This window comes from Giraffa tippelskirchi, chromosome 10, assembly GCF_054371585.1.
Source record: "Giraffa tippelskirchi isolate mGirTip1 chromosome 10, T2T-mGirTip1v1.2.pri, whole genome shotgun sequence".
NCBI classification, from domain to species: domain Eukaryota; kingdom Metazoa; phylum Chordata; class Mammalia; order Artiodactyla; family Giraffidae; genus Giraffa; species Giraffa tippelskirchi.
Genome location: NC_137284.1, coordinates 123,762,576 through 123,787,796, shown reverse-complemented (window position 1 = coordinate 123,787,796; position 25,221 = coordinate 123,762,576). Strand labels below are relative to the sequence as shown.

The 25,221-nt window shown below is 45.6% G+C and overlaps 1 protein-coding gene across 5 annotated transcripts in view; it reads right to left on the bottom strand.

Moving 5' to 3' along the window:
* Positions 1-539: 539 nt before the first annotated feature.
* GLI3 (GLI family zinc finger 3) overlaps positions 540-25,221 on the bottom strand; it is a 306,186-nt gene continuing 281,504 nt past the window's right edge. For all 5 annotated transcript variants that reach the window (XM_081531099.1, XM_081531098.1, XM_081531097.1 and 2 more), the window contains 5 exons: positions 19,282-19,431; positions 18,045-18,209; positions 11,927-12,217; positions 7,153-7,480; positions 540-6,189 (listed from right to left, as the gene is read on the bottom strand). In XM_081531099.1, the coding sequence (XP_081387225.1) occupies positions 3,857-6,189; positions 7,153-7,480; positions 11,927-12,217; positions 18,045-18,209; positions 19,282-19,431 (3,267 nt within the window). In that variant the 3' untranslated portion in view covers positions 540-3,856. The remainder of the gene's footprint in view (positions 6,190-7,152; positions 7,481-11,926; positions 12,218-18,044; positions 18,210-19,281; positions 19,432-25,221) is intronic.

The following is a 25,221-nucleotide window of genomic DNA, read 5'->3' as shown; positions in this document are numbered from 1 at the left end:
AATACATCCCTAATCGTGGTCCCCTGGACAAATGGCGGGCCCTGCACTCATGAGTGTTAGCACTGTCCCCTCCTTAATCATGCTCACCAATAAATGCTATTTCCTGTCAAAAAAAAAAAAAAAAGAAAAGAAAAAAAAAAAAAGTAAGCTTCTACCACGTCAGATTTCCTGTTAAGGTGTGTTAGGGTATCTCCAAATAACAGGATGATATATAAAAGAGGGACAAGTTGTGAGACGTTAAACCTATTCATGTCCGTCTTCTTAAGAGTTTGGCCAAGAGATAAAATTAAGAAAAATGGCCCACGTTACAACTGGCATGCTTCCCAAGTAACCCTCCTCACACACCACTCAGAGAGCGCATTGCTTCATTCTCCATCTTAGGGATGAGGAGTCTGGGTCTCAGACTAAGCTTGTGTTTGTGTGTGTGTGTGTGTGTGTGTAAGTCAGGGGGATGGTCTGAGTAAATGCAGGTTCTGGATTTTTCCAAAGAAAGCCCCCTTTCCATTCAACTATGAATTAAATAAACCGCCTAGGAAACATTTCAGTACAAAGAGTTTTTTTATTGACATTGTAAGAAACATTGTTCCTCTTCTTTGTTATAAAAAGACTAAGTGGTTGTGAAAGTAGAAGTAGAGTCCATCTGTTGGGGGTGCTGCAGCCCCGGGCTTGAGGTGGGCGTGGGGGGCATCGCACAGGCTGCAGGCTGATCCGAGGAAGGCCCGGGGCCGGCCACGTCCAAACACTATGCCTACAATACTTAAATGTATTTACACATGTTTCTTTTAAAAAAAGGGTTACACATTTTATTTTTTTAAAAATCTAAAAAAGGTGAAAACAATGAACTTGTATTTTATCTTACACGTTTGCAGGATACACAACAGTAACTTGTCAGAAGAGAACATCCTCCTATGCATTCAAAACAACATGAGAAGTCAGGTTACGAGACAGCTCAGACTCTGCTACAATCAGGTCCTCTTGGCCGGTGGCAAGCACATAGCCTCAAGCCCTGATTGGGCAACACCAACTGGTCCCTTGCTTCGACGACATTAACATAAAATAAGGCACATACAGCGCAAGAATCAAAACTCTGTGGCTCAAGAGTGTGAGCCAATGTGTGAAGAGTAGGGGCAGTCTGATCAGTTCTTTGGAGAAGAAAACAAAATGGATTGACCAGGAAAAACACGTTTAACACAGGTGCTAAACAGAAGTACCATGTATGAGCCTGCATTAAAAAGCAGGGTATGACCCTAGTGAGTTGGTGTTATCTCCCCAAGTGCAAGGGACAAGAGAAGTGGAGGGAAGACTGGAGGCTGGGGATGGGTCTCATCACAGGAGATTCTAAGTGTACAGAAATCCATGTCCAGACAGAGCACTTGGAAGTGGCCCCAAAAGATCTTCTTCACTGACTATACCAACAGACCATCACATTCAGAAGGACACTTTTCTCTCCCACCTCTCCTCTCCTCCATCATTCTGAGATTTGCATACTGAGAGAAACCAGATACTGAGGTGAGTTGATCTCCTGCAAATCTGAAGGCCAGAACAAGGAAAACAAAGTATGGAAAGAAAAACATAGAGGACAACCAGGAGAATCACCAGAAAGCAAAGGAAAAAACAAGGGCGCAAGGTGACAACCATGCTCAACTCAGTCTCCATCCATCCTTCCATGCACAGCGAAGGCAATTTGGGAAATATGGTAACTGAGAAATGCAGGGCACATCCAAGAACTCTAGTGGGGAAGGGCTCTCGGTGCAGGAGGAGGAAGACAGGAATGGGGTTAAGCCACAAGAGCAGGTGAGCCCAGACCAGGACCTTGGGACTGAGTTCACCTAGATACGAGATTCAGGGAACTGGACTGTCGATTTTGTGACCAGATCACGACCCGTTTGAAGAATACAGAAAAGGCATCAAGTTTTCCACTGAAGAGTGATAGAGACTCAACTCTCCGAGCTCAGATCACTACTTGTCTTTTGATTTGGGGCTCTGTTCCAAAGTGGATGCTTCCTTTGATTTAAAAGAAGGTGCTGCACATGGGGAACAGCAGGAGGACCTCAACACCCCTCTGCTTTCATCTAGTTGAAAGCAAACCCAACTGTCTCAGCTGAAGTCCCAAAAGTCTAAAATTCAGAGGGGAATTTTACCCCACGTGAGATTCTTGGTCCAAATAAGAGAACATAAACCTGAGAAAAATGAGCTGGTCCTAATATTCTATTATCTCATACTTTTATTTGATTTTTGTCTACCGCTAATTTAAATGGCAGAACTGAAGGGGAAAAAACACATAATGGACTTATGAATCACTTTGGATAAATCTAACTCCAAGATCAATGGGACAGAATACAACATGTCGCCTGAGGTGCTGATGTTGTATTTTCATAGTTTACATACTTTTTAAAAGGAAAATGCTGGCTAGTCCACATACCCTGTGCACACACGGTATGTCTTTTATGTGTAGCAGCAACTGTACACATGGAGAGTAGCTGCACTTTTTAAGTCTTTAAACCTTTTCATCTGAAAATCTAGCTTAAGTCCACATTAAGGACAAACTGCATAGAAGACTTCACTTCTTAAATGGGTGCATAATGTAATAGAGTGTTAAAAACGTATCCACACAGCTATGAAACTGTGCCCTTAGTGTTTTTAAATACTGAAAATGTTTGAAGCAATTTACTCCAAATATCTTGGTCTGTGAGCTTTTCTTTTACCACCAAATTTCACAAGTCCCCTAAAATAGGGCACTTAGAATAGAAATACTCCTTTGCTATGGTGGAATTAATATATTGTTGATGATATAGCCAGCTATGGGATTAAGTACCTATATACTCAAAACTAGATATAATCAATTCTCAGTTATCTATGAAAATGGGGTGAGAGATGGAACTAATCAACAAATATGCCAACCCACAAATATTTCCCAAATTCTATGCAATAGCTTTAATCTATAACAGATCTACCTTCTTACCAGAACAGATGAAAGTAATAGTGTGTCTGAGCATCACCCAACACTCCTCCCTGTCTCTCCCGGGAACAGCACTGAACATTCATGGACAGACAGACGGGGGAGGCAGGGTCCATAACTGAGAACTGACATATAGACGTACCCACCTTCCTGTCCATAGCACGTGTATGGACAGGAAGATTTTTAAACCAACCCCAACTGTGGGCAAACAATTTCCTGCACAAGAGCCCTGAATTTCCACTTGTGTGTATCTGTCTAAAGCACGCCCCAAACTGAACGGGGGTTGGGAGCTTCTCAAAAGCCTGTCACCTCTGCTACAGTACACCCACAAGAGATTCCCAAACTCACTCTCCAACTTCCGACTCCCAAGCCCAGTGTGGGAATTCAAAAACAAAAGACACAAAACACAAAAACAAACATTGACCATATGTAAAGGAAAATGGAAAAATGCTGGACGTGTAACCCCTTAGTCACAAGTACATCAACTTCCTAGTTCCTTGGAATAACAGAGAGACATGTCAAATCCTTTCACTAGCCCTCTCTCTGAAAAGAAAGAACGCTCACATCACCATTTACACCGGTTTACTAAAAAAAAGGGGGGGGGAGGAGGGAGGAACAGGCTTACAGTTTTCTTTTTTTTTAAAGAGGATGTTTTGAGTGTAACAATACTGATTCAAAACTGAAATGGAAGACAGTTTCTCCCTAGAATACTTTAGGGTTTTTCAGAGTCCTTTTCCATAAAAGGAATATACTTGAAACACATCCCAGTTAGGTGAGATGAGATCGCTAAAATACATACAGAACTAAAAAAAATCAGCCAAACAAAAAAGGGTCAATTTAATCTTTTAAACTCCTAAAGTTTCAGGTCTCTCGGCAGTCGTTTTTTCCCCCTAATGCTTACTGCATAACCGCAAGGAATTTGCTTTCTTCCGCGAGGGAGGTCAGCAGGGAGCTCATGTCCCCGATTGCCATGTTGGTGGTGCTCAAAGACAGAGGCGGGAACGGGAGGGCGGCTCGCGGCGTGGTGAGTCGGGAGGAGCTATGAGAAAGGTTCTGAATGATGCTTGGGCTCAGGGCTCCTGACATCAGGCTGGCGTGGTCCCCGTCGTCTATGATAGCGTCGAAATCAATCTGCACCCCTTCCAGGTCATGGCTGTCGAGGCTGTCAACTGTGCTTGTCACCTGGTTAGCACCTGGGGAGAGTAATTCAGAGTTTTCGGCGCCGGCCCCCTGGAGCAGGCAGTTGGCTTCTGACATGGAGAAGGAACCAGTTTTCATGTCTTGCTGACCGAAGCCAACGGTTTGGTCATAGAACTGACCAGAGTAACTCTGCGCATTTGAACAGAGCTGATGGGGCTGTCCTGGCATCTCCATCTTGATGCCATTCACCCTGCAGGTCTGACTCGGGTCACTGAGCTGTCCCGGCTGCAGTGCAAGACCACCCCTCGGCCCAGCCTGGCGCCGGCCGCCCCCGTAGCCAGCACATGGCTGGTAGCCCCTGACGGCTGCCACGCTTGGCAGCTGCACGCTGATGCTGGGAGGCCCGGGCAGGCTGCTCTCCGGCCCTTGATAGATGTGTGAGGTAGCGCTAGCCTGCCCCAGCAGGTTCTGCCCGGAGTGGCCTGCCCCCTGGGGGTGTGTGCTGTCACCGAGGAGCTGCTGAGCCAGGTAACCCTGCCCTGTGGGGTCTGGGGTGGGCATGCCATTCACCGTGCTGCCGGCTGACTCATTCGGTGCCACCGACAGGCCAAAATCCAGATGGCTCCCGCTCCCTTGCATGGTGATGCTTTTCAGCTTTGCCGTTTGGATCCCAGGGCCGCAGGCCCCATCAAGTAAGCTGGGGGCACCAGGCTGCCTGGCGAGGCAGTTTCCATACTGCTGGGCCTTATAGGGTGGTTCGTGGAAGGCATTCCCGTTGGTGCCAGCTCCGCCACCGTGGTTCACTAAGTGTTCTGGGCCCCCGAAGGAGCTGGCATGCTCCCCAAGGGTCGGATACCCCCCAGCTGGGCCAGTCCCACTCCTCAAGAGATTCTGCGGGTGAACACCCATGTGGCTGTATGACCCAAAGGCCCGAGCCTGCTGCCCCATGGACCGCTGGCCGCATTTCAGCTTGGAAGAGGACAGGTCGGCGCTGCCTGAGCTGACTTCATTCCACTGAATGGGCAGGTCGGATTTATTGGCATCAGGGCAGGGCTGCTCCAGGCTGCGGTACTGCTGGCTGCCGGGGTGGCTGGCATGGCTGTCAGGCAGCCCCAGTGGGTCAAAGTCCCCGGGTCCACTCCCCAAGCCGTGGGGCACTTTGTTGTCATCAGAGAAGGTGCCTGGGAAGTGCTGCTCGTACCCGGCTGGGTTCTGGGAATTTAAATACTGCACCACGTCATCGGGCAGGAGGTCCTCATCGTTCAGGCTCACGTCGGCGTCCATGGTCAGGGACTCCAGGGTGACATTCTCAGTGATGCTCGGGGGACAGGGAGAGGAGTGGAAGTGGCGGGCCTGGCCTCCATCGGGCCGCGTGTAGTTCTGAAGCACGAGGTTGCGCTTTTCCAGAGATGGAGGCAACACTGGAGGGTTGAAGCTGTTAAGGCTGTTGAACCGCTGCAGCCGGGGCAGAGAGAGGCTCTCAGATACCGTCCTCACTGGGTCGCTGGCTCTTCTCACGCCATTGCCCAGCGCATCCTGGGGCAGCAGTGGGCGCCGGCCGTAACCGTGGGCCCCGCCGTCACTGCATCTCCGGGGAGGATGCACAGGAGGCAGGGTCCCCGCCGGCTCCCTGCCATCTCCCAGCAGGGCCATCCGGGTCTTGAGGCTCATCCTCTCCATGTTGGGCAGCGGGGTGGGTGGGGGGCCGCCCGTGGCAGCGGCGTACTTGGCTTTCAGGCGGTACTGCTGGGCGGGAGTGAGGCTGAGCAGGCTGGGCAGACCGTCGCCCTGGCTGGCCTCGCTGGACCTGCGAGAGGCGTCGGTGGAGATGGGGTCGTAAGAGTCGGCCACGCTCACGTTCTGGGGTCGCCCCTCGGCCTGGGATGCCTCGCTGGACCGGCGGCTGGAGAAGCAGGGGGAGATGCCGGAGGAGCGGCGGCTGCTCAGGTAGGCGGAGCTGACGGTGCTGGTGCTGCTGTCTCTCCGGTTGAGCATGTTCAACATGGTGATGTCCACCCCAGACAGGTCGCTTCTGTTTGGGATGAGGGGCATGGGCCCACCCAGACTGCAGCTGGTACTGGGCTGCGTGCCTGCAGAGACAACGTGGGAGACAGGGGTTCAACTCGGGATGACAACACAGGTGTCACAAACAGTGACTCTTTTTGGTTTCTGGGGCCAGGCGGTCTGGTCATGGTGACCCACCCCTGCCCTGCAGTGCCAAAGGGCCAGGGACGGAGTAAGGGGGTGGGTGAGCAGGTGGCAGGCTGCAGTGGTGGATTCCCTGGCTTAAACAAAGCAGTAACAACTCCCTGGATGAGTTAAGCTCCTTCGCAGGTGTAGTGCAAGGGCAAAGTGAAGAACCACAGGATGTAGATACAGTGCTCAAGTTACAGGAAGTCCAAGGGCAGAAGGCATTCTGAGGGTCTCATACCCATTCTCAGGGCTTCCTCCCATCCTATGCAGGTGTAAGGCACCTGAGTTGATGGGATGGGGGAGTTCATACTTGGGCTCTGCTCCGGGTACTGAGTGTAATCTCAGAAACACAAACCAACTAGGGGCTGACAGTGGCAGAAGTGGCTTCCCTTTCTCTGAATTAGGCCAACATTGGTCAAAGTGACTGTTTACCTGCTGGCTGTAGACTGTGGAAATCAGAGACAGGGGCTAATTCTGGATGCCTCTGCAGCTAAGATTTCCTTACTCTGATCTAATAGTGATGATTTCACCATCAGAATATGAGTCACGTGCAGTTTTACTTTTCATTCCAGTATTATCCTCTTACTGTCTGCTTTTATTGGGTTGGCCAAAAGAGTTGATTGGTATTTTTTTTCCCCCTATATTATCTTAGAGAAAAACTTGAATGAACTTTTTGGCTAACCCAATAAAATGTGGGCTCTCCAGAAAGGTAACCTAATAGGCATAGTTCCAGCATCTTTTTAGAGCTGGTGGGGAAACAAGCAAACAGAAAACCCAAGGACCTGGGTCCGCTCTGTGCTCTGGCTGCCTCCGAAAGAACAGAAAACCCCGAGCAGACATGAGGTCTGGCTGGAACTCACCGTTTCCTATGAGAGGAGAGACTGCAGGGGCTTTAGGGGGTAGAATGGGGTTCAGTCGTGGAAGCATTCCATTCACTTGTTTGAGCCTTTCTAGTTTGACGTGCTCCATCCATTTGGTCCCTGCTGGGTTCCTTCGGGCTTGCAAAGCGAGGGCTGTGGTTGCAGTGGAAATGGTCGAGTCCATGATTGGGGTTTCATCGATGGCACTGAAGTCGCCCACACCACCTCCATCGGTCAGAGGAAGCTCGAGCCCACTGTTGGAATAGTTGCTGATGGGGGACTGTTGGCTGCTGCATGAAGACTGACCACCAGGGCTTGGCTGAGATGTCTGTGGGGTCAAGAAGAAAAGGAAATACATGTTACCTAGAGGATCAAGGCCAGGGAGCAGACGATGAGCAATCACGCAGATCAAGTCCTGCGGGATTCTCAGTGGGTGAGATGAGAAGAACTATTTTCTAGTGAATGGAGGTGGCCTCCCTTGAGCTCAGTGATGATGGATGGGCCAGCAGGCAGACGTACCGTGGAGGGCAATGGACAGCAGGGGGAGCCAGGTGTGATGCAGCAGCCATGGAATCCCTCCCCCGATGCCAACTCTGTGTCACATTTCCTCAGTCCCCACCCCACCTCCATGACTTTAGCCTTTGGGCAAATTACTTAGCCACTCTAAACCTCAGTTTCCTTATCCAGAAAGTGGGGACAATTTATTTATCCTAAGGATTGTTGTGGAAATTAAGAGTGAAGCCCTGAAAGCACACAAAGTTCAAAAAGACCTGGATAACAGGTAGTAATTAATTGGCTTGGAGAGTATTTGTGGTTATTAGTATAAATGCTTTAGTCCTCAGGATATATATGTCAGGAACACATGTTACCTCCCCTCCAACCAGTCCCTCTTTACGGTTCAGGTTTGGTTCCCCAAGCTCTGTAATCTCTGTCCATTCCTTCTACATTTTCCTGCTCTGTAAAACTCCAAGTAGGGGGATATATGTAAAAGCAGTTGTAACAGGGAAAACTTCAGTCACTTATTTTCTGCTGTAGACAGAAAGGAGTCTCTGGGGAAGTCACAGGCACCTTCCAGTCCCCAGTGGGCACCTGGCCTTGCACTAGGAGAATACAGCCAGGTTTCCCTAACCCCAACCAAGTGGACTTAGCAAGCCAGTTCTTCAACTCCTGGGAACTTCATCTAGTCCATTAGGTTCTCAGGGAAAGACCCACCTCCAGGGGCCCCTGACCATGCGGACAGCCCATTGTGTCTACATTTGGGAGCATTCTGGCTTGCACTGAGCAGTCTGCCCAACCTGGACCTGGCCCGTCTAAAATTCCAGTGGTGCCCTGGTGGATAAACAGTTGAATCCTTTTCGTAGAGATAAGAAAAGTGATGTTCAGAGAAGTTCAGTGACTGCCCAAAGTTACAAAGTGAACAGTGTGATGACCTAGACTCCTGGCCTGGCCTCACTTCTGTTCCTCTATAGCACTCTCTCTGGTGTTACCTAGCAACTGGAGTCTGACAGCAGCCCATGAGCAGGGAGAGAGAACTACACACCCTCTGGTACACACGGCTATGGTCTCAGGTGGAACCACAATGCTGTCAAAAGGGGCTCTGGATACATGTCATTTCCGTGGAAACTGTCACACTTTTTCCGAGACCACAGTACACACACCCAAGGAAATGAACACTTTCTAAGTGAGCACCACATGGTACACAAAGTGCGTCCTGGGCAACCAAGCAGAGAAAAATAAGATGCACAAATGTGATCATGAATGCAGGAAGCCTGGCTTATTTTTGCTTCTGGAGAGTACTGAAGGGCCAGACCACCTGCTCCTTTGCAGAGAACTTAGATCATCCAGGGCTTTGAATGACTTTTCCTCTCGGACTGTCAAATCAGTATGCGTGTGTGTGAATCTGCGTGTATGTACACACACTTCTCTGTGGAAGGGTGCAGACTCACGTTTCCGCATGGCCTGGAAGAAGGCTCTCATGCATCTACAATTAGAAAATCCTTAAAGGACCCCAGACAGTTCAATACAGGTTAGATTGCCAACAAGTATATCCAGTTCTTGCTCTAAGAAGGTGGTGCATGTCTGGTCCAAGAATAAATTTACACTAGTCAACATGCCAGTTAAAATGGTCTTTGAGAACATCTGCTTGGTCGGCCCCAGTGTGATTTAGTATGGAATCCTAGACAAATAGAACGATGAATTTCAACATCTAACTCCACATTTTCACATGCTGAATGTTTAAAACACATTACTTCTGTGTTGGAAACATATCTGAGAAATGTTCACTACCAAAGGTATCACAAAGGACAAAGACTAAAGAAAATGAAAAAAAATAAAAAGCTATATGTCAAAATGAAAACAAAACAAAGAGAGCAGAGAAGCCAAAATTCCCTCACCTTATTACCCACTGTCCTTAGGAAGTGAGAACAAGACATTTAGGAGCATTACACAGAAGAGATGTTGGAGTAATCAGAAAAAAAGAAGAAAGAATTTAATTTATAGCGTGATGAACAAATCAAAGACAAGTTTTTAAAGAAAGAATATTAGAAATGTAAATCTCACATGCTTCAGTAACTATGTCTATGAAGATACCTACTCATATTTACATGTGTGGGCACATATACATAAAAAAGTCTCCTGTGTAAATTTGATTAATTTATTAACCTCACTGAGCCTCTGTTTCCACACCTGTAGAATATGGGACCTAGTCTCAATATCTGTGATCTCTTTCCAGCAGTTTGCTTCTATATCAATATATCTATGTCTCATAAAATATTTCACATCTTGGAGCATCTCAGATGTCACTGAGCAAAATCGCTGTACGTTTTTATTTCTACCGATTTTCTTTTTAAATAATGAGTGTTTGGAGAAGTGATAAGTTTTCTTTCTTTCCTTCTTTTTTGCTAAGGATGTACATAAAAGGTACCAGGGACTCTGAGCTCACAGGATGTCCTAAAAATATAAATCATTGTCTTTCAATGACATTATCTAGGAGACCACAGATTCACTTTCTTTGTTTCAGTAAACATTAAGGATAAATGGTTGAATCTTTTGCACAATTTTTATACAGGTGGACTTTATTTTAAGAAATTGATAAATACTCCTCCCCCAAAAGTGTATAAATACAGCTTATGAACTGATAAATTTAAATGTACAGGGATCAGTTATAACACATATATAAACTTCTTAGTAAGGTGTTTTTTAAAAGCAAAGTACAGCTATCCACAGGGAAATAACGATACATCTGGAGAGCTTATTTGCATGATTTTTGGCTAGACCTAATGTCACTTGTTAAGACTCTTAAGAGTTTAAAGACAAACTCAGTTAGTCACTAAAATGCAATTAAGTCATATGCGTATTAGTTCCTGCCCGTACGTACTGGCTACACGTGACATCACTCAGGAATTCACAGGATGTCCATCCAATTCCTGGACTTTTCTAATTTTATGAAAATGATTCCTTACACTGAGTAGAAACCTGCCTGCCTGATCATTCCCATGCATGTGGAAGTCTAAGCACGTGACTTATCTAGTACATTTCTTCCACATCCAAAGAGTGGACAGACTAGAACTCAAAACACAGAGCTGACTCCTTATATATATGCCAAATACAGATGAACTAAATCTCCTCTGATTGCTACTCTTTTCATTTTGTCTTTGGGAAAATTTTAGCTATTTTATTCTGGCCCATGCATAAGGCAAAAATCACCAAGTGAAGTCTGAAAGAAGCCCCACCAACAGCTTAATCCATGTGTCCTATTTGTCATCAAACTGTAAGATTTTTGTCGATGACATTTTTCAAATCCCTCCCTTGCTTTCCACCTCCTTGTTTCAGGAATCATTTTACATACAGTCTCAAGTCTATCAACTAATCTCTAGATTGGCACGGGAGTTGTCGTTTCTAAAAATTCAGAAAAAATTTAAAAAAATCCCTTTATATTTTCCCCTCTTTTTACTCCGGCACATTCCCCTGGGGCCCCATGACTCGTGTTTGGCGGTGCCAGGTCCTGGACCCCTGCACACATTCCGTCCCTGCTCTGAGTGTTGCACTTGGCAGCCACCTGCCCTCTGCCCCTCCCATGGCATCGTCAAGTGCACCCTGTTAGCTCCGCTCTGAATGCTCGCACCCAGACTTGTCTTAGAGCCCTATTACCCAAGCTTTCTTGGTCTGCCTATCCCACTGGACTGCAGACCTCTAAAGAACAGGGACCATGGCTTACTTCAGGTGGTGCTAGTAGTACAAAAATCACCTACCAATGCAGAAGACATAAGAGACACGAGTTCGATCCCTGAGTCAGAAAGATCCCCTGGAGAAGGGCATGGCACCCCACTCCAGTATTCTTGCCTAGAGAATCCCATGGACAGAGGAGCCTGGTGGGCTGTGGTCCACAGGGTCACAAAGAGTTGGACACAGCTGACGCGACTCAGCATGCATGCATGGCTTATTTCTCTTGGGGTCATCAAGGCAAAGAAGTCAGAAAACATGCTTATAGAGGGACCCAATGAATAATTCTCTATGTTAGAGGCCTCCTGAAAATGTGGTTAGTGGTGTGTGTCTACCTGCCACAACTTCCAGATCGATTTAGAAAAAGCAGTTAGGAAACCTCAAATCTCTTTTCTGAGCTGGGGTAAGCAATTGAGATCAATGAGCTCTGACCTCCTTAAATCAAACAGTGGATTCCAGTGAGGACAGGGGTGATGTGGTCCTCCCCCGACTCAGCACCCTACCTGGCCCCTTTAGAGACCTGGGACAATCAGAAGGAAAGCGAGTGACATACCATGGGCTTCTCCGCCTTGACCGTTTTCACTTGGAGGCATTCTTCCCGCTTTGAGGTAGTGTTGCTGAGGTCCTTCTGCTCCCCGAGGGCTCCCTGAGTCTGCCGGCCAGGTGACCTAGACTGTGAGTGGCCGCCGGAATCTCGTGGGGGCGGGGGCCGGGGATGCACGTCCCCACGCTGCTTCTTGGTGACATGAGCCTCTGGGCCATGCACAGTCTTCACGTGTTTCCGGAGGGAGCTGGGGTCTGTGTACCGCTTGGTGCAGCCAGGGATTTTGCACACATATGGTTTCTGGCAAATGCCCCAACAATGAAAGAACAGATTGTTATCAAAGTGATTATCCCCAGCCCAACAGTCTCTTGTGGCTCTTCATTATGGCCCAACAGTCTCTTGTGGCTCGTCATTATATTTTTAATTATTTCAAAGCATGATCACAAGGTTTTGAGGTATTCAAAACCCCCTAAATGGTGCAGTGGTTTAATAAAGACTATTTGGACATAGTTTGGGGTCCACGGAATCTAGCTTGAACACATTACTATTTTAGAGAGTGCTCAGGGAGAGCTTGGGAATCTTAGGTAGCACAGTGATAAAGAATCTACCTACCAATATAGGCAATACAAGAGACATGGATTTGATCCCTGGGTCAGGAAGATCCCCTGGAGTAGGAAATGGCAACCCACTCCAGAATTCTTGCATGGAAAATTCCATGGACAGAGGAGCCTGGTGGGCTGCAATCCATGGGGTCACAAAGAGTAGTACACAACTGAGTGTATGTGTGCACGTGTGCACACACACACACACACACACACACACACACACAGGGAGAGCTTAGAACATGTAAATTGTGTTTGTGCTCCTGGAAAAATGTATTCTGTGAGTAGGAAGAAGTGTCATGGGGTCACATGGTGTCCAAGATAATTTGATGATGATGATGGTGGTGATGCTGATGGTGATGATAAAAGAAGAAGGCTTAAAAGACACCCATCCTTTCATAAGAAGAATGCTACACATCTTTGGGGAGAGCTTGTGTGAAGACATTTCTTACGAATTCCTGTTTCTCAGACCTAAAAATCCCTCTTCCACCTTTTAAAATGTGCTCTTTACACATCGACATAGTAAAAAATAATAATAACAATAGTAATTGCCTGGGACTTCCCTGGTGGTCCAGTGGCTAAGACTCTGTGCTCCCAATGCAGGGGGCTCTAGATCAGGGACCTAGAGCCCACATGCCACAACAAAGATTGAAGATCCTGCATGCTGCAACTAAGACCCGGTGCAGACAAATAAATAATAAATGAATAAATGTTTTTAAAAATTGCTGTAGCCTCTCTTAGGTTAGATATCACTAAAATATGATCCTTTGGGTTGTGATACAACTATGTGGGGGTGTTCAGGGCTCAGAATATCCAGAACCTTTCTGATCTATAAAGTCCTAAGCCCTGTTAGAGTATCCACAAATGCTCACTCATAAACCGATGAGGGCTGGTAGATGTAATTCTGGAGATGAGTATTTCTAGGTGAGGCTCTGCTCCTGGGTACTAAGGTCTAGAAATTATTTCATGCTAATTTCATTTTCTGTGTGGGTCAGTAGTCAAACCTATAGTCATCAAAAATTATATGGACCCTTATGGTTGAATATTTACTCACATCACAGAACTGCTGGTGTTATATTCATAACCAACATCAGAACTGTGATTCTGTTTACTTCATTTGAAATGTAATATATTCATGGATGCTTATATGAGTCTATATTTACATCTGTATATATCAGGAGATGAGCTATTAGATAAACAATAGTCATGAAAGACATGATTAATGTAATGTATCCATTGGATTAAAAAAGAGTCCCTGTCTTATAGAATGATGCTTTTCCACTAAAAGCCCAAGAACAGACTGAGTGCTGCCTAAAATTATGGCATGCCCTAATGGAATAAGGTAAAGATTCTAGAATGCTGAGAGACCTCACCTCCAAATTTGAGATAATTTTGGGTTGAATTGATTCCCATTAACTACAAATTACTTCTCTTCAGGAGCTTGTGTGATTTGCAGCATATATATGTATAATGAAATGAGCACATCAAATTCTATGCATTAGGGACAGAAGAATGGCTCTGACGATTAGTGCTATTACTGTATAGTGTCTGACCTTGGCCCTCTGCTGGCTCACTGCACTGCTGTGACAGGGCCAGCAATGTCTGGGGCGGGGAGAGGGAGCACAAAGCCAGGCCAGCATTCCAGGTTTGAAGAATTATTCTTCCCATAGATGTCTGCGTGTGTGTATCATGGGTTAATTTGGAAATGAGGACACAGCTAGAGATGGAATGAATCTACTAATATTCATCAGCTCCTGCATTTCTAGGACCAACAAGTACATGTGTTGCCCATGTGCCCTGGTATGTGCACATAAACAATAGCCACCTACAAAAATCTCCAAGCACACAAGGTCAGGAAACAACACTTCACAACAAACACTAACTACTTGATGAAGACTGGCCCCCAAATTCTGTTCTGATTAATGACTGAAGTGCAATCTAAGTGTAGGTAAAGATAAATGTTGTCAGGGTTCTAACTTATCCATTATTTCCTGTCCTAGACATTTAAATTTTGGCACCATGATTGCCTTTTTGACTCCCTGAACTGAAAGATACTTTGTGAACACTTTCATTCTGCTTGACTTTGTAGAATTTATCCAAATAAAATTTTAGATAAACATTTAATGATCCCTACTAGATATAAGACTCTGTGAGCACAGTTTTATATATGACAGGATTAAATCTCAAAGAATGGAAAATATGAAAAGTGTGGATGCTAAGAAGGATATGGACAGAGGGGAATCATTCTTTCATTGGGAAGATGGTGGAAGGCATCAATCATCAAATTTCTGTATCTGGGTCATGGGGGTCAGGGTATGAACTAAATCTGACCATGTATACATAGTGCTTACCATGATGTGATATGGGGCACATAATAAGTGCTTGATAAACAGAGCTTTGATTAAGAAAAGGTGTTGTAGTTGGGTCCTGAAAGATGAACAAGATGCTGAAGGATAAAAATGAGGGAAGAGAATGCAAAAAAAAAAAAAGTATCCAGAGCAAAGGTCCAATAGTAGGACCACGCCAGGCATGCGGGCATGCTGTCTGGAAGGTTGTGTTCATGTTCATCATGGTGAGAGGTCAAGGGATTGCGGAAAAGGAAGACTGGGGTTGAGCAGGTGAAAGCAGATATGGGGTTGGCCAAAAAGTTCAGAAAGTATCTTACAGAAAAACATTTTCTTGGCCAATCCAATACAGGCATAAGATGTCTAAACTTTTCCTAGGAAAGATGGAGGCTCTGGAACTTTCTGGATAGGGAGATACAACCAAATCAGAGCTCAAGGAAACTGGCTTCATCTGGTTTGGGGTGGAACAGGAGCTCCATGTTCTGGAGTAGGGAGCCTGGTCAGAGGCCACTGCAATGGTTCAGTGGCCCTACATAGGCAGGACAGCCACGGGGGTGAGAGCTAGATTAGCTTCCCCAAATGGGAATTGCTTCCTATTCTGTTCCACACCATCTGCCTCATCCAGAATAGCAACCTGCTTGCCAGATAACCATCTATCAATATTTGTTCAGAGAAAAGATGAAGATACAAATAAGAGGACAAATACATGAAAGAAGACATCTGGATTTGTCTATGGGTGATTGATCATACAAATCTGGATTTCCTAGACACACTTAATTTTGACGTATCTGAAACTGTCTATCATTCATAGGCAAAGCTGAGGGCTTTCTCTATTCATGGAACGGAGAAAAATGATTTACGTGATTGTGAATAAAATTTTACTTATGTGTTTATGGTCAATGTTAATCATTTAATTCAGGTAAATCGCTCCATTTTGGTGAAAGATACTGTTGACCAAGATACATTTTAACCTCATGATGGATATTCAACTCTCATACAACATTGCACTTTCTAATGCACAGAAGAATTCAAGCTCCATTATAATGCATTTCATTAAAGCAAACAGATGTGGGCACACATTTGAAGCTCATAAAAAGATAAAAACTCAAGTAAGCATGTTTATATCTACTCATTGCTGAAGTTCTAACATTCTCAGTGCCCAACTGGCTCCACAATAACAGGAGAGACTCTATAGGAATGTATGCCTTCTAAGTTTCTGGTCATAATTGTACCTAAGTATATGAAATATAAATAGATTAATTAAATTCTAGGTTAAGTTAATCAAATCCCCTAAAACATTTTAAATTGAGATATTTGGTTGGCCAAAGATTTGTATGGAAAGTCCATATGGAAAAACCCAAATGAACATTTTGGCCAACCCAACATAATTCACATACTATAAAGAAAACCCTTTTAAACGGCAGAGTCCAGTGGCATTTAGCATATTCACAGTCTTGTGTAATTGTTACCACTGTCATGTTACAGAATATTTTTAGCATCCCAAGAAGAAACCCTGTACCTATTTTCAGTCACCCCTATTCCTCCTCCCCCCAGCTTGTGGCAGCTACCAGTCTTTCTGTCTCTATGGATCTGTCTATTTCAGACCCCCTAAAACTTTGTACAAAACAAGTACATTGGATTACAATTTGTGGCTCAGCTGGTAAAGAATCCACCTGTGATGCAGGACACCTGGGTTCAATCTCTGGGTTGGGAGGATTCCCTGGAGTAGGGAAGGGCTACCCACTCCAGTATTCTGGCTTGGAGAATTTCATGGACTGTATAGTCCATGGGGTCGCAAAGAGTCGGACACAACTGAGCGACTTTCACTTTCACCACACATCGTAAAAGCATTTTTGACATTAAAAAAAAAAAAAAAATGGAGGTGCGGTATCTTGTCTAAAACATCTGCAAACAGCAGATCAATATTATAGATCCCAAAGGACTCAGGTTTCTTTATTCCACTAGGGTCTGTATAGGTGAACTCATGTGTGTGAGTTAATGTGCGAGAGTGCTTTTGTAGAGTGAGGTGAAACCCCTTTGAGATACTTTTCCTTTGTCAGTTCAGCTGGAAGGAAACTTGGTGAGGGCCATCTCTGCCACCTTCAAGCCAGTGGCCAGTGAGCTGAATGGTGCACTTTAACCAATTCCCTCTTCCAGCTCTTCTCTGGAAGATCACGAAGGGCCTGACTGGTACCTTGTGGGGTCAGATGAGAGTCACACCAAGGTCAAAATGTTCCCTCTCTCACACGATTTCAAGCAAACGGATGACCCACTCTGTGGGGCAGAACTACATCTCGTGAACAAATTCTGGTTAGCTAGCCTATTTCCACCACAGATGTGGGAAGCCTTTGTGTTAATCTCTGAATTCATTCAAGAGAAGGTTTCACAGAGAGAGGCAGAATCTGAGCTAGACCTTCAAGGAGAAGCTGGAGATCTGCAGGCAAAAGCTAGTTAAAATGTAAGCAAAGTGAATTAGAAACCATTTTCATTTATTCTTAACGCTTCTCTGAAATGTGTGGGGGATAAATACCTCAAACTAACAACAACACAACAGGAAACCCCTGAAGCTTTACTCAATATATTATCTTAAATAATTGACTAGAAACCATTCTGGGTTTCTGAAAATAAGCTTCCAAGACCCTTTGGAATTTAGACTGTCTGGAAATCCTATTTAGCCAAGTCAGGTTGCTGTGCAGAAGTCTTTTTTGATATCATGCATTTGAAGATACCACCTGGAGAAAGCAAATAAAAGTGGCTGTCTTAGCAGTAAGCTGTCAGCTGTCAACACCTCTCTTCTCAGTCTCTCCTTAGTGCTTCCAGGGTCACCGTCCTTCAAACGCATTCCTGCTATTCCAGGCAGAGTGAGTGGGTACAATTCCAAGTTAAATGCTCCTACTGTTTGACCAGTAGGTGGCAGTACTGAACAACAGGAAACTTGGTCCCCCTTCCTCAGCTTGTCTCTCTCATCGAAGACCAGGTTTCAGCCCTTCCTCTGAGGACCCCCAAGCCTTCACCTGCAGCATTAACATCCACTCATGCTGGGAGTGGCCAGAGGAAACTACAATGGAACAGGCTCACGTCTCCAAGTATATTCCCCAGAAGATTCTTCCTTATTTCCACTCCCTGCCCCCCACCTCCCCGAGCTCTGGACCCAACAGGCGTCTCCCGGAGGAGCCTTACCTCATTGGAATGTGTCCTGTTCTGGTGCTTGGCGCGATCGGAGGCATTAGAGAAAGCCTTGTTGCATCCTTCGTGCTCACAGACATATGGTTTCTCTCCAGTGTGAGATCTCAAGTGTGTTTTCAAGTTTTCGAGTCTCGAGTAGGCCTTTGTGCAACCTTCAAACTGAGGACGACAGGTAAATATGGATGACCCCACACAATGACAACTTCTGCCTCTCACTTGCTCCAAGTGAATGAAAGACGGACGTTTGGAGGGTCGGCAGCTTTTCAAAACTAAGGAACAAAAGTCCACTAAACTCTGCCTTTATTGGGATTCAGATGGTGCGCTCAGGGCAATTCGAGAGAAAGCATTTTCAGTGCTAGTAAAAATCCAAGGACTTTTTTTTTTTTTAATAGGCCACTCAATGTGGACAATGGGTTTCATTATCTGCTCAGGGATCTCCTTGAATTCCCACTGATTTCAGATTCAGCACAAAGTTCATTAATATGGCTTTGTGTCCCTACAAAGACAGGGAATTTGATCCTGTTTGTAAAGGCCCTTTAAGATGTAAAGTACCAAGGCTCAGTCCTGAGTGTGCCTGGCGGGCACCTTAGTGAAGGAAAGCTTAGCCTCCTGCTCTTAGGTCTGTACTGGGCCATGGTGACAGACTGGAGGACAAGGGGGTGCTGGGGGGGAGGGCCGAGGAAAAATCTAAAGCCATACAGGTTATATTTTTAAAAAGTCAACTGAAGTTTTTCAAGTTGAAACTGGCCTTTCCCTGTGCCTTCCCTGAGCCCTCCACGGCTCTGATGTGACAGACCCCATGTTCATTCCCAGTGCTAGATGGCTGCTCCCTGCTGTGACATGCCCACCGGCTACTCTGCAGAGCTGGGCTGACTCAGTTGCTGTTAGCCAAGTGTTTCATTAGATAAAAATTGAAAAAAAATCAGCTCCTTGATTGCCCAGTCACATCTCCAAAGCACGTGGTCTTGAGGCCACCATGTTGGACAGGGTGGGTCTAGGACACTTCCTTCCACTATCTCTCAGAGCTCAGCTGTCAGCGTTCTTTCTCTAATTCTTCCCTCCTGTCCCCTCTCCAAGCCCCGGGAGTCTACCACAAACAGCGCTCCAACCCTCTTCTCCCACCACTCATCAGCTGGCACGGTTCTGGTTCTCGGAGTAAGACGAAGGACCCACGGGTGCAAGACGCCCTCTCAGTGGAGATCCCGCCCCCTCCCCCCCACCCAGGACTCACAGTGCATTTGTGAGGCTTCTCCCCCGTGTGCCTGCGCATGTGCACCACCAACATATACTGGGCTTTGAAGGGTTTCTGTTCTCTCGAGCAGTCTAGCCACCGGCACACAAACTCCTTCTTCTCTCCATGGATGTGGTCATTATTTATATGCTGGGTTTGGGGGAAAAAAAGAGAGAAATCAAATGGAAATGTACAATTTTTTCTGCAGGCAACATAACAGAGGGCCCCAAATCCCCTAACCTTAAGTCCTAAAAGCTCCACGGTACCTTTCCCATATGGCAGACAATTCTGTTCTGGTTAGTACATTTCTTAAGTCAGTTTGCTCTTACCAACTGTGGAGAGACACTTTTTTTAACTAGCAAGGGTGACAGGATTTGGAAGAAGCTTTGGAGTCCTGGAAAAGGTACTGCAAGGGCAACAGAAGACAGGAGTTGTGAAAAGGGGTGAGGCACACATGTCCTCTCTGGGCCTCTGCTATCTTTCACCTGCCAAGTGGGGTCAAGGTGAAGTGACCACAGAGGGGACCTCCAGCTCTCACCTTCTTCAGGCCTTGGGTAGCACCTGGGCTAGTGATGTGGCTCAAGACTGCAGGGAGGGTGCGCGCGCGTGCGCACACGCACACACACACACACACACACACACGTCTGTAACAAGGAATGAGAAAAACCAAAGCACTTTTTCAAATGGCACTTTAGTTCCAATCAGTGAGATCATTCTTTTGATAGGGATCACAGAGAAATGAACTTGACTCTGAAAATGAAGGCCAGGTGATTGTCAACAAAACGCTTAGTCTCTGAGGGTCTGTGCTATCCTCCAGCACAAAATAAAGGAACGAATCCCCTAGTTTCTAAGGTTCTTTCCAGCTGTAGAATTCTGTGAGTTTGGTTTTAAAAAATGAAGTTGAATGTCCCTGAAATTTTTCTGAATTCCGATTCAAAGTTTTAGAATCCCATTGTATACTAATAGAGTTTCTTGGATTCATACATCAAATGTCCTACAACTGGGAGACAGGTGCAACCTACAGATACACCAAAAGAGGTGGTTCTTAATTTGGATCAAACTTAGGTCTGCTCTAGTAAGATAATGTTCAGTCATGGATGATGGGGGAAATTTGTGCCCTAGGTTTATCCTCTCGGTTTATTCTCTGTTTGCCCCGTACTTTATCTGCCTTAATTCAAGGCATTTGTGAACCCTTGCCCACACATACATAGAAACACCACCAAAAAATTTGTGCAGTGAGAGAAACCTCCTCTGGGTTTCCTGGGCCACGTAGCAGTGACACAGCGTTTAATTACTTTCTTGATGAGGCTCTGGGTCCTAACTGAGTGTTCTCTGGGGGTGTGGGGGTAAAATTCCACCATCACTCAGCCTTGCCCAGTTACTCCACTAGGCGGTCGGCTGCTGTAAGGAAAAAAAAAAAAAAAGAAAGCAGTCTGTTGTGTTGTGTTGGTAGTTTAAAACTGGATGAAGGCAGAGAAAAGTGATCACGGTGTGCTCTGCTAGAACAACTCTCAGAAAGCCGGAGAAGCAGGAGAGAGCAGGTGATATGGCCCAGGGTGCAGGCAGACAACCAAGATCCTTTCACAAGCTCTGCACATGAAGAAGAACCCATAGAGAATCACTCCGGTTCATCACAGCATCACAATCCCCTGATAGGCAGTTGTGTGTTTTCTGTAAAAAGCTAACTGTCCTCAGGATGACAGTTTCTTAACAGTGATGCTGGGAACAAGGTCACCTGTATCATTTTTCTAGATTCCATACATAAGTGATGTTATACAATACTTTTCTCTTTTTGACTTCACTCTGTATGGTAGTCTAGAGACATAGATGTAGAGAACGCACACATGGACACCAAGGGGGACAGGGGACTGGATGAATTGGGAGATTGGGACTGACATGTATACACTACTCTACATGAAATAGATAACTAATGAGAACCTAACTGTGTAGCACAGGGAACTCTACTCGGTGCTCTGTGGTGACCTAAATGAGAAGGGAATCCAAAAAAGAGGGGGTGTATATATATATATATATGTATACACACACACACACACACACACATATGTGTATGTATACTTGGAATTCCCTGATGGCTCAGCTGGTAAAGAATCTGTCTGCAATGCGGGAGACCTGGGTTCAATCCCTGGGTTGGGAAGATCCCCTGGAGAAGGGAACAGCTACCCACTCCAGTATTCTGGCCTGGAGAATTCCATGGACTGTATAGTCCACAGGGTCGCAAAAGAGCCAGACACGACTGAGCGCCTTTCACTTTCTTTTCACTTTCATAAATACTTACCTGGCTTCCTAGGTGGCGCTAGTGGTAAAGAACCCACCTACCATTGCAGGAGACATAAGAGACTCGGGTTTGATCTCTGTGTTGGGAAGATCCCCTAGAGAAGGGCATGGCAACCCACTCCAGTATTCTTGCCTGGAGAATCTCATGGACAGAGAAGCCTGGCAGGCTCTCACAGAGTTGGAAATGACTGAAGCAACTTAGCACGTATGCCCGCATGGATACTCAGAGCTGATTCACTTTGCTGTACAGAAGAGACTAACACAATATTGTAAAGCAACTATACTACAATAATATATATTTTTTAAAGTGATACAGGGGCACATACATGGATGAAGAGAACAGATGTGTCAGCCACCTTTAAATGTTTGCTTGAAGAACATGTCTGTGGTCTTTTGACATCGCCCAAGACTGTCCCAGAAAGGTACAGAAGCCCAATCATTAAGCCCACATGATACAGAAGGGTTGTACGAAGTCTCCTTTCTGGGGAAAACAATTAACGGTCACACAAATCCCCTCCATAAAGACTGCTCTTGGTTCAGCTATTTTCCATGTTATTAGACATTAAGCTCCTTGGATGAAGACATGAAAGAAAAAGAAGGAAAGATGAGAGGGAGGGAAGAAAGAAGGGAAGGAGGAAAGAGACAGGGAAAGTTAAAATTGGAATATGACCTGAGGATTTGGGTTTAGTTAACTCCTTGAGTCAGGACCCACATCTTTTGGTTTCGTATTCTCAGCCACTGAGAGGTGGCTCTGGTACTTGGCAAGTCCTCCATAAATATCTGTTGGCTTGATTGGCTTAGGTGAGACACTGAACTTTCTCTGGAGCAAAGAATTTATACTTGATGCTTTTGCCTGACTTACTTTAACTGCATTTTACCCAGTATCCATACAGTAAGATTTTAATGGAGATGCTATATTACTTTAAAATAATAGAGTATCGAGAATGCAAAATAACTACCACTGGGATTTTTCGGACATTGTCCAGAGGTCAGTGATTGGAATGATGTCAGGTGAATGATTGGAATGATGTCCAAATGTGAACCCCATCTTGCCGAAGGGAATAAAAGAAGTACTCAGTGATCGCAACATTTCATCTATCCCCACATATTGACATGTGTGTACTGAGTACTGCTGCATATCAGGTCCTGTGCTGTGGACTCAGACAGACCTGAGTCTTTTCCTGAGGAAATTACAGTCTGCTGGAGGGACATGGATAATGGCTTAAATGACTGTACAATTATAGTCATGATCAGTGTTAGGAAGGGAAATAAGAGGGCTTTAGAAAAACAATTAACAGAGGGTCCAAAATCTTTGGGGAGCACCAAAGACCTGGGTCAGTTTCTCCAGTGAGTGGCATTTAAAGTGGGACTGAAGGATGAGTGGAGACCTGGTGGGTGTGCAGGTGAGGACGGGGTGGGAAAAAAGATGGATGGAAGCCCCCAGAGAAGGTCAGATCTTGGTGTCATTGAGGAACCGGGAGAGGAACATATAGGCAGGAGCGGATGCGCCAGGCAGACATAGGAGCAGTCCAGCATTGCCACTGCTCGGTGTAGTAGGAAGGCATGAGCTTCCAGGGGCCCAGTGGAAACCAGTGAGGTAGCCAAGTGTGGGCCCACCTAAAATGCAGCACACTGGGTCAGGTGTCCAGCAGGGAGACTATGAGATAGACCCCTGCATGGAACTCACGTGCACCCACCACGACACCTGCCCCAAATGGCCTGGCATTAGGGAAGGTGCCACCTGAAGCCAGTAAAGCCTCCTGTCCTCCCCATCAGGCTGGAGGAGCCAGACTCTGGGCGGAGAGGAAAGAGGTGCCCTCCTTCATATGGGTGAGGTGGGAGAAAAACAAACAGCCTGCCAGCCTCCTTGAGCTGGGAGCCTGGCCGGTGTAGGGAAAGAAGGCTGTGATTGGACAAGAGGCTATAAGTTTAAACTGGATGAGACTTTAGTAACCAAAAGTGTAGAAGCTGCTGACCAGTGAGTCGAGGGATCTTCCATTGAGCTGGGATGGCAGTGCTGACAATGGGCTGATGAAAGCAGTGCCCGGAAAATGCAAACCATCTCAGATTAATACCTGGCCAAGTTGCATCAGCCTTGACCTCTGGACAATGTCCGAAAAATCCCAGTGGTAGGAATCCAGTGCCCATCAGTAACCACAATACCCAGCCTTCTCTCATCTGGGGAGGAACAGAGGAGATACTCCTCGGGACCGTAGAAGCAACCTCACTTTCAAAAAGGTTAGCATCTTGGGAATTTTCCCTTTCTGCCCCATAGAGTATACCTAAGTCCTGTCTAACATGCTTGTGTTTTTCCAAAGCTGCTTGAGTGCCAACCTGGATGGAGACCACAAGTTACTGTTTTTGGAATGAGATTCTCTGACCTCAGTTGGCAGAGACCAGGTCAGTCTTGTTTGTCTTTAAGGGTTCAAATACTGAGCACAGGACATAATCAATTACTTCAAAGAAACACAGACATCTTTCTGCTTATTTAGGTTATTTATTTATGCTTTAATTTTTATTTTATGTTGGGTTGATTAACAATATTGTGTTAGTTTCAGGTGTACAGCAAAGTGATTCAGTGATACGTATACATGTATCTATTCTTTTTCAAATCTTTTTCTATTTAGGTTATTACAGAATATTGAGCAGAGTTCCCTGTGCTATACACTAGGTCCCATGTGTCATTTGGCATCTTTGAGCTTAAAACACTTCCTGAAGCTAGATTTCAGGTGAAACTTAAAATTCCAAGAAATCATAGACTTTATGTGTCCAAGTGTCCTAAACATTTACTCTGCTAAAAAAACCGCTTTGGCCTCTGCAGTGGGCACTCATGTAGGGCTCATGTTCGGACAGAGCTCATACCACATAAGCATGGGAATGGGGCCGGTGGGTGGGTGGGTAAGGTGGTGCAGTGGAAGATGCCCCCAGACAAAGTTCGAATGAGCTATGTACTTTTGGACAATTCACCTATCTGGGACATAATTTTTCCTGTCTGTAAAATGGGGGTGATGAACTACACTGGCTTTTTCTGTAAAAAGCCAAAGAGTAAATATTTTAGGCTCTGCAGGCCAAAAGGTTTCTATCGAGGCCGCTCACCTCTGCTGCTGTTTCAACACACAAATAAATGGGCTCAGCTATCTGTTGACGGATGCTGAAACTGTCAAGTATCCTAGGACAGTCTTTACATCTTTTTTCTAATTATTTAAAAGTGTAAAAATCATTCTTGGCTCCTGGGCTGTATAAACACAAGGAGTAGCCAGATTTTGCCTGTGGGCCATTTGTTTTGCTCTTCCTGAAACCTATGACTTCAAAGTTTCCTTTCTGGGCTAACAGAACCCTTGACATTCTTGGTTAGGCTGGCTCTTGAGCCTGAGGAAGTAAAACTAGGAGGAGGTATGTCTCAGGGCCAGAGCACAGAGAAGGCAGTAAAAAGCAATAAGAGTGAAAGTCCTGGGATGATGACATGAAGGGAGGGAGTTAGCCAGACAGATGTCCCTCTCTGCACCATGTTCCTGGGACTGCGTGAAAAAAGCACCTCTTCTTTGCTCACCAAAACCCTAAGTAGCTAAGAAAAGGAATACACAGTGAATTCTTAACACTCAAACAGACAGGCAGATTCCCTAGGAGGCAGGCCTGAAATTCAAC